The sequence below is a fragment of the Lonchura striata genome, chromosome 36 (genome assembly GCF_050655825.1).
Source record: "Lonchura striata isolate lonStrDom1 chromosome 36, ASM5065582v1, whole genome shotgun sequence".
Taxonomy (NCBI): domain Eukaryota; kingdom Metazoa; phylum Chordata; class Aves; order Passeriformes; family Estrildidae; genus Lonchura; species Lonchura striata.
In genome coordinates, this window is record NC_140738.1 from 668,098 (window position 1) to 678,006 (window position 9,909).

At 40.3% G+C, this 9,909-nt stretch overlaps 1 protein-coding gene across 2 annotated transcripts in view; it reads right to left on the reverse strand.

Moving 5' to 3' along the window:
* The window catches only part of MMP14 (matrix metallopeptidase 14), a 33,898-nt gene extending 24,524 nt beyond the window's left edge, over nt 1-9,374 (reverse strand). For both annotated transcript variants that reach the window (XM_077789904.2, XM_085565473.1), the window contains exons 1-2: nt 9,252-9,374; nt 800-948 (exon numbers count right to left, since the gene is read on the reverse strand). In XM_077789904.2, the coding sequence (XP_077646030.2) occupies nt 800-948; nt 9,252-9,326 (224 nt within the window). In that variant the 5' untranslated portion in view covers nt 9,327-9,374. The remainder of the gene's footprint in view (nt 1-799; nt 949-9,251) is intronic.
* Nucleotides 9,375-9,909: the final 535 nt, after the last annotated feature.

A 9,909-nucleotide genomic window follows, 5' to 3' on the forward strand; every position in this document is an offset into this window, starting at 1 on the left:
GCCATTTTTCACCCCAAAACCCAATAGTGGTCCCAAAAACTGACATTTTTGGTTCCTGATGACCCCAAAATCGCCGTTTTTCCCCCCAAAACCCAACAACGACCCAAAAATGGCCATTTCTGGTTCCCAATGACCCAAAATCGCCATTTTTCACCTCAAAACCCAATAGTGGCCCCAAAAACTGACATTTTTGGCTCCTGTTGACCCAAAATCGCCGTTTTTCCCCCCAAAACCCAACCACAACCCAAAACTGGCCATTTTTGGTTCCCGTTGACCCAAAATCGCCATTTTTCACCTCAAAACCCAACAATGACCCAAAAAATGGCCATTTCTGTATCCAAATGACCCAAAATCGCCGTTTTTCACCCCAAAACCCAATAGTGGCCCAAAACCTGACATTTTTGGTTCCCGATGACCCCAAATCGCCGCTTTTCCCCCCAAAACCCAACAACGACCCAAAAATGGCCATTTTTGGCTCCTGTTGACCCAAAATCGCCATTTTTCACCTCAAAACCCAACCATAACCCATAAATGGCCATTTTTGGATCCAAGCGACCCCAAATCGCCGTTTTTCCCCCCAAAACCCAACCATGACCCAAAACCGGCCATTTCTGGTTCCCGTTGACCCAAAATCCCCGTTTTTCCCCCCAAAACCCAATAGTGGCCCCAAAAACTGACATTTTTGCTTCCTGATGACCCAAAATCGCCGTTTTTCCCCCCAAAACCCAACAACGACTCCAAAAATGGCCATTTCTGGTTCCCGCTGACCCGAAATCGCCGTTTTTGGCCCCAGACTGACCGCAGGGTCTCGGCGTCGGCCGTGCCGGTGACGGGGAGGCCGTAGAAGCGCTGCATGGCCGCCAGCGCCGCCGCCAGCGAGGCGGGGCCGTGGCGGGGCCGCGCCCGCAGCTCGCCGGGCGCCAGGTACCCGTACTGCTGCAGCCACGCCTGCGGAAAACATAAATTTGGGGAGAATTCACGGGTTTTGGGGATTTTCCCGATTTTTTGGGATTTTTTTCTGATTTTTTGGGATTTTTTCCTGATTTTTTTTCGATTTTTTCATGATTTTTTGGGATTTTTTTCATGATTTTTTAGGGATTTTTTAATGATTTTTTGGGATTTTTTCCTGATTTTTTGGGGGATTTTTTTTCCGGATTTTTTGGGATTTTTCTGTGATTTTTTGGGATTTTTTCCTGATTTTTTGGGGATTTTCCCCGATTTTTTCCCAATCTTTTGGGGATGCCGCCTTGGCGGGGCCGCGCCCGCAGCTCGCCGGGCGCCAGGTACCCGTACTGCTGCAGCCACGCCTGGGGAAAAATACAAATTTGAGATTTTGGGGAGAATTCACGGGTTTTGGGGAATTTCCCGATTTTTTGGGATTTTTTCCTGATTTTTTTGGGATTTTTTCTGATTTTTTTTTTATTTTTCCCATGATTTTTTAGGGATTTTTTCCAGATTTTTCGGGAATTTTTTTCGGATTTTTTGGGATTTTTTCCCGATTTTTTAGGGATTTTTTCCCCGATTTTTTAGGGATTTTTTCCTGATTTTTTGGGATTTTTTCATGATTTTTTAGGGATTCTTTCCTGATTTTTTGGGATTTTTTCCTGATATTTTAGGGATTTTTTTCCTGATTTTTTGGGATTTTTTCCTGATTTTTTAGGGATTTTATTCCTGATTTTTTTGGGATTTTTTAATGATTTTTTGGGGATTTTTCTGTGTTTTTTTGGGATTTTATCCTGATTTTTTGGGGTTTTTTCATGATTTTTTTGGGATTTTTTCCTGATTTTTTGGGATTTTTTCCTGATTTTTTAGGGATTTTATCCTCATTCTTTAGGGATTTTTTCCTGATTTTTTGGGATTTTTTCCTGATATTTTAGGGATTTTTTTCCTCATTTTTTAGGGATTTTTTCCTGATTTTTGGGGATTTTTTCCAGATTTTTTAGGGATTTTTTTCTGATTTTTTTTTTATTTTTTCCCGATTTTTAGTGATTTTTCCCCGATTTTTTCCCGATCTTTTGGGGATGCCGCCTTGGCGGGGCCGCGCCCGCAGCTCGCCGGGCGCCAGGTACCCGTACTGCTGCAGCCACGCCTGGGAAATACAAATTTGGGGAGAATTCACGGGTTTTGGGGATTTTCCTGATTTTTTGGGGTTTTTTTCTGATTTTTTGGGATTTTTTCCTGATTTTTTTGGAATTTTTTTCTGATTTTTTGGGATTTTTCTGTGATTTTTTGGGATTTTTTTCATGATTTTTTAGGGATTTTTTCATGATTTTTTAGGGATTTTTTCCTGATTTTTTGGGGATTTTTTCCAGATTTTTTAGGGATTTTTTCTGATTTTTTGGGATTTTTTCCCAATTTTTAGTGATTTTTCCCCGATTTTTTCCCGATCTTTTGGGGACCCGCAGCTCGCCGGGCGCCAGGTACCCGTACTGCTGCAGCCACGCCTGGGAAATACAAATTTGGGGAGAATTCACGGGTTTTGGGGAATTTCCCGATTTTTTGGGATTTTTTTCCTGATTTTTTTAGGGATTTTTTGGGATTTTTTAGGGATTTTTTCATGATTTTTTGGGATTTTTTCCTGATTTTTTTAGGGTTTTTTTGGGATTTTTTAGGGATTTTTTCATGATTTTTTAGGGATTTTTTTCATGATTTTTTGGGAATTTTTTCCTGATTTTTTGGGATTTTTTCCTGATTTTTTTGGGATTTTTTCCTGATTTTTTAGGGATTTTTTTCTGATTTTTTTTTTTTCCCATGATTTTTTTGGGATTTTTTCCTGATTTTTTAGGGATTTTTTCCCCGATTTTTTGGTATTTTTTTGGGGATTTTTTTCATTATTTTTTGGGGATTTTTTCCAGATTTTTTGGGATTTTTTCCCGATTTTTTACACATTTTTTCTGATTTTTTGAGATTTTTCCCAATTCTTCAGGATTTTTTTTCCAATTTTTTAGTGATTTTTCCCCCGATTTTTTAGTGATTTTTTTCCCCGATTTTTTGGGATTTTTTCCAGATTTTTTAGGGATTTTTTTCTGATTTTTTTTTTTATTTTTTCCCGATTTTTAGTGATTTTTCCCCGATTTTTTCCCAATCTTTTGGGGATGCCGCCTTGGCGGGGCCGCGCCCGCAGCTCGCCGGGCGCCAGGTACCCGTACTGCTGCAGCCACGCCTGGGGAAAAACACAAATTTGGGGAGAATTCACGGGTTTTGGGGAATTTCCTGATTTTTTGGGATTTTTTTCTGATTTTTTGGGATTTTTTCCTGATTTTTTTAGGGGTTTTTTGGGATTTTTTAGGGATTTTTTCATGATTTTTTAGAGATTTTTTCCCCGATTTTTTGGGATTTTTTCCTGATTTTTTAGGGATTTTTTCCTGATTTTTCGGGGATTTTTTCCTGATTTTTTGGGATTTTTTTAGATTTTTTCCTGATTTTTTACACATTTTTTGTCCGATTTTTTGAGATTTTTCCCGATTTTTTGGTATTTTTCTGTGATTTTTTGGGATTTTTTTTTCCTGATTTTTTAGGGATTTTTTCCGATTTTTTGGGATTTTTTTCCTGATTTTTTGGGATTTTTTCATGATTTTTTAGGGATTTTTTCCTGATTTTTTGGGATTTTTTCCTGATATTTTAGGGATTTTTTTCTTATTTTTTAGGGATTTTTTTCCTCACTTTGTAGGGATTTTTTCCTGATTTTTTGGGATTTTTTCCCGATTTTTAGTGATTTTTCCCCGATTTTTTCCCAATCTTTTGGGGACCCGCAGCTCGCCGGGCGCCAGGTACCCGTACTGCTGCAGCCACGCCTGCGGAAAAACACAAATTTGGGGAGAATTCACGGGTTTTGGGGATTTTCCCGATTTTTTGGGATTTTTTCCTGATTTATTTTTATTTTTTTCCTGATTTTTTTTCGATTTTTTCATGATTTTTAGGGATTTTTTCCCGATTTTTTGGGATTTTTTTTCCTGATTTTTTAGGGATTTTCTTCTGATTTTTTGGGATTTTTTTTCCTGATTTTTCGGGAATTTTTTTCGGATTTTTTGGGATTTTTTCATGATTTTTTAGGGATTTTTTCCTGATTTTTTGGGATTTTTTCCTGATATTTTAGGGATTTTTTCCTGATTTTTTGGGATTTTTTCCTGATTTTTTAGGGATTTTATCCTCATTCTTTAGGGATTTTTTCCTGATTTTTTGGGATTTTTTCCTGATATTTTAGGGATTTTTTTCCTCATTTTTTAGGGATTTTTTCCTGATTTTTGGGGATTTTTTCCAGATTTTTTAGGGATTTTTTTCTGATTTTTTTTTTTATTTTTTCCCGATTTTTAGTGATTTTTCCCCGATTTTTTCCCGATCTTTTGGGGATGCCGCCTTGGCGGGGCCGCGCCCGCAGCTCGCCGGGCGCCAGGTACCCGTACTGCTGCAGCCACGCCTGGGAAATACAAATTTGGGGAGAATTCACGGGTTTTGGGGATTTTCCTGATTTTTTGGGGTTTTTTTCTGATTTTTTGGGATTTTTTCCTGATTTTTTTGGAATTTTTTTCTGATTTTTTGGGATTTTTCTGTGATTTTTTGGGATTTTTTTCATGATTTTTTAGGGATTTTTTCATGATTTTTTAGGGATTTTTTCCTGATTTTTTGGGGATTTTTTCCAGATTTTTTAGGGATTTTTTCTGATTTTTTGGGATTTTTTCCCAATTTTTAGTGATTTTTCCCCGATTTTTTCCCGATCTTTTGGGGACCCGCAGCTCGCCGGGCGCCAGGTACCCGTACTGCTGCAGCCACGCCTGGGAAATACAAATTTGGGGAGAATTCACGGGTTTTGGGGAATTTCCCGATTTTTTGGGATTTTTTCCTGATTTTTTTAGGGGTTTTTTGGGATTTTTTAGCGATTTTTTCATGATTTTTTAGGGATTTTTCCCCCGATTTTTTTGGATTTTTTCCTGATTTTTTTGGGATTTTTTCCTGATTTTTTAGGGATTTTTTTCTGATTTTTTGGGATTTTTTCCTGATTTTTTGGGATTTTTTCCCGATTTTTTGGGATTTTTCTGTGATTTTTTGGGATTTTTTTCCTGATTTTTTAGGGATTTTTTCATGATTTTTTGGGATTTTTTCCTGATTTTTTGGGGTTTTTTCATGATTTTTTTGGGATTTTTTCAGGGTTTTTTTGGGATTTTTTAGGGATTTTTTCCCCGATTTTTTGGGATTTTTTCATGATTTTTTAGGGATTTTTTCCTGATTTTTTGGGATTTTTCCCTGATTTTTTAGGGATTTTTTTCCTGATTTTTTGGGGATTTTTTTCCTGATTTTTTGGGATTTTTTCTGATTTTTTTTTATTTTTCCCATGATTTTTTTGGGATTTTTTCCTGATTTTTTAGGAATTTTTTCCCCGATTTTTTGGTATTTTTTTGGGATTTTTTCCCAGATTTTTTGGGATTTTTTCCCGATTTTTTGAGATTTCTCCCGATTTTTTGGAATTTTTTTTCCAATTTTTTAGTGATTTTTCCCCCGATTTTTTAGTGATTTTTTCCCCCGATTTTTTGGGATTTTTTTCCTGATTTTTTTGGAGATTTCTTTCCCCGATTTTTTTGGATTTTTCTGTGATTTTTTAGGGATTTTTTCCCGAATTTTTAGTGATTTTTTTCCCATTTTTTTGGGATTTTTCCCCGAATTTTTTGGGATTTTTCTGTGGTTTTTGGCATTTTTTCCTGTTTTTTTTTGGGATTTTTTCCTGATTTTTTACACATTTTTTCCGATTTTTTGAGATTTTTCCCGTTTTTTCGGGATTTTTTTCCCAATTTTTTAGTGATTTTTCCCCCGATTTTTGAGTGATTTTTTTTCCCGATTTTTTGGGATTTTTTTCCTGATTTTTGAGTGATTTTTTTTCCTGATTGCTGATTTAAAAAAAATCGGGGAAAAAATCACTAAAAATCGGGAAAAAATCAAAAAAAATCAGAAAAAATCCCTAAAAAATCAGGAAAAAATCCCCAAAAAATCGGGAAATATTTTGGGGGGATTTTCCCTGATTTTTATTTTTTCCCAATTTTTTTGGGGGAGGATTTTCCTGATTTTTGGGAGGATTTTTCTGGGTGAATTTTGGGGCAATTTTGGGCCTTTTAGGTCAAATTTTGGGGCTCCCGAGTGAAATTTTGGGCCATTTTGGGCAATTTTGGGGTTCCCAGGAAAATTTTGGGGCATTTTTGGGGCAATTTTGGGCAATTTTTGGGCAATTTTGGGGTCCTAGGTGAATTTTGGGGCATTTTTGGGCAATTTTGGGCATTTTTGGGCAATTTTGGGGATCCTGGGTGAATTTTGGGTTTCCCAGGAGAATTTTGGGGCATTTTTGAGCAATTTGGGGCAATTTGGGGCAATTTGGGGCAATTTTGGGCAATTTTGGGGATCCTGGGTGAATTTTGGGCATTTTTGGGCAATTTTGGGGTCCCGGGTGAACTTTGGGGCATTTTGGGGCAATTTTGGGGATCTCGGGTGAATTTTGGGGTCCCGCGTGAATTTTGGGCAATTTTGGGGCATTTTTGGGCAATTTTGGGCAATTTTTGGGAAATTTTGGGAAATTTTGGGGCATTTCTGGGGATCCCGGGTGAATTTTGGGGTCCCAGGTCAATTTTTGGGCAATTTTGGGCAATTTTGGGCAATTTTTGGGAAATTTTGGGAAATTTTGGGGCATTTCTGGGGATCCCGGGTGAATTTTGGGGTCCCAGGTCAATTTTGGGGCATTTTTGGGCAATTTTGGGGCATTTTGGGCAATTTTGGGGCTCCCGGGTGAATTTTGGGCAATTTTGGGCAATTTTGGGCAATTTTTGGGAAAATTTTGGGCAATTTTGGGGCATTTCTGGGGATCTCGGGTGAATTTTGGGTCCTGGGTGAATTTTGGGGCATTTTTGGGCATTTTTGGGCAATTTTGGGGTCCCGGGTGAATTTTGGGGCCATTTTTGGGGCAATTTTAGGCAAATTTTGGGCAAATTTGGGGCATTTTTGGGGATCCCGGGTGGATTTGGGGCTCCTGGGTAAATTTTGGAGAATTTTGGGGCATTTTTGGGCAATTTTGGGTTCCCGGGTGAATTTTGGGGCATTTTGGGGCATTTTTGGGGCTCCCGAATCCAATTCCGGGTCCCTCCCCCTCCCCCCCCCCCCCCGCGCGTCATTTTCGGCTTTTTTGGGAATTTTTTTGGGGATAATTCGGGAAATTTTGGGCAATTTTGGGCGTGGCCGCCCCTCCCCCCCTCCCCTTCCCAAAATTTTTTAATTTTTGGGAAATTTTGGGGGAAAAAGCGGAAAATGGGGAGGGGGGGGAGGGGCGGCGGTGGCCACGTCTCGCCCCTCCCCCCCCCCCCGCGCGGATTTTTGGGATTTTTGGGGATTTTTTTGGGGGAAAAAACGGAAGTTTCGGCGCCTTCCCCCAAAAAAACCCAAAACCCAAAAAAACCAAACCCAAAAAAACCCAAAAAACCCAAAAAAAAGGGTGGGGGAGGGGCGAGAGGGAGACGTGGCGGGGGGGGGAGGGGCGGGCAAGGGAAAAGCCCCAAAATTTGGGGATTTTAACCCAAAATTTGGGGATTTTAACCCAAAATTTGGGGTTCTGAGCCGAAATTTGGGGATTTCACCCCAAAATTTGGGGGGCCCGATGAGAAATTTGGGGGTTCAGGGGGGAAATTTGGGGATTTGGACCCAAAATTTGGGGGTTTTTACCCAAAATTTGTGAATTTTTACCCAAAATTTGGGGGTTTTTACCCAAAATTTGGGGGTTTTACCCAAAATTTGGGGGTCTCGAGTCGAAATTTGGGGATTTTTGGCCCAAAATTGGGGATTTCGACCCAAAATTTGGGGGTTTTTACCCAAAATTTGTGAATTTTTACCCAAAATTTGCGGATTTTTACCCAAAATTTGGGGGTCCCGAGCCGAAATTTGGAGTTTCCATCCCCAAAAAGTCGCGGAAATTTGGGGTGAAATCTCTGGATTTTGGGATTTTTGGGGGTAAAAATTCCAAATTTTGGGCAAAAAACGGAATTATTTGGGGTTTTTGGGGTGAAATCACCGGATTTTGGGTTTTTTGGGGTGAAAATTCTGGATTTTGGGTTTTTTGGGGTAAAACCAAAATAATTTGGGGTTTTTTTGGGGTGAAATCACCGGATTTTGGGTTTTTTTAGGTAATACCGCCGGATTTTGGAAATTTTTGGGTTAAAATCGTGGGATTTTGGAATTTTTTGGGGTAAAATCATCGGATTTGGGGTTTTTTTTGGGTTAAATCACCGGATTTTGGGATTTTTTTGGGTAAAACCTCTGGAATTTTGGGGTAAAACCGCCGGATTTTGGGGGTTTTTTTTGGGTTAAAATCGCCGGATTTTGGGTTAAAACCGCGGATTTGGGGATTTTTGGGTTAAAATCACCGGATTTTCGGGGTTTTTTTTGGGTTAAAACCGCGGATTTGGGGATTTTTGGGTTAAAACCACCGGATTTTCGGTGGTTTTGGGGTTAAAATAGCGGAATTTTGGGGTTTTTTGGGTTAAAACCGCGGATTTGGGTTTTTTTGGGTTAAAACCGCGGATTTGGTTTTTTTTGGGTTAAAACCGCCGGATTTTGGGGGTTTTTGGGTTAAAACCGCCGGATTTTTGGGATTTTTGGGTTAAAATCGCCGAATTTTGAGGATTTTTGGGTTAAAACCGCCGAATTTTGGGGATTTTTGGGTTAAAAGCACCGAATTTTGGGGATTTTTGGGTTAAAATCACCGAATTTTGAGGATTTTTGGGTTAAAATCGCCAAATTTTGGGGATTTTTGGGTTAAAATCGCTGGATTTGGGGATTTTTTTCGGGGGCAAAAGCGCCGGATTTTGGAGTTTTTTTGGGTTAAAATCGCCGGAATTTGCGGAATTTGGGGTTTTTTTTGGGTTAAAATCGCCGGATTTTGGAGTTTCTTGGGGTAACCCGCCGGAATTTGGGGTAAAATCCCTCGATTTTGGGTTTTTTTGGGGGTAAAAGCACCGGATTTTTGGGTTTTTTGGGGTAAAATCACCGGATTTTCGGTGTTTTTTGGGGTAAAATCACCGGATTTTCGGTGTTTTCTGGGGTAAAAACACCGGATTTTCGGTGTTTTTTGGGATAAAAGCACCGGATTTTGGGGTTTTTTGGGGTAAAAACACCGGATTTTCGGTGTTTTTTGGGATAAAAGCACCGGATTTTCGGGGTTTTTTGGGGTAAAATCACCGGATTTTGGGTTTTTTTGGGGGGGTCCCGGGGGGGGGGGGTCTCACCTCGGGCGAGAAGCGGGGCTGGGGGTCGGCGGGGGGGGGGAGGACCCCCCAAAAAATCAGGAGCGCCAGGAGCATCTCCGGGAGCGGCGCTGCGATTGGGGAGGGGGAAAAAAAAGGGAAAAAAAAAAATCCCCAAAAAAAAAAAAAAAAAAAAATCGGGGGTGGGGGGAGGGGCTTGGGGTGGGGGAGGGGCCAGCAGGGAAAAAAAAAAACCAAAAAAACCCGATTTTTGGGGTTTTTTTGGGGTTTTTTTTGGGGGGTTTTTGGGTTTTTTTTTGGGAAAAGGTGAGCGCCCCCTGGCGGGCGGGAGGAGCAAAGGGGCGCCCCCAAATTTTTTGGGGGTTTTTTTTTGGGTTTTTTTTTTTTTTTTGGGGGGGTGGGGGAGGGGCAGGATGTGGTCAGCCCCTCCCCCACCCCCCCCCACCGGGGTCAGCTGACTGGCGGTGACGTCATCGCGTGGGGGGTGGGGGGGGCGGAGGAGTTTTTTTATTTTTTGGGGAATTTTTGGAAGGGAGGGGAGTGGTTTCGGATGGGTTTTTTTTTGGGGAATTTTGGGTTTGTTTTTTTTTTTTGGGATGAATTTTTTGGGAATTTGGGGCAGTTTTTTTGTTTTTTTTTTGGGGGGGGGGAGGCTCCCGGAAGAATTTTGGGGAATGCT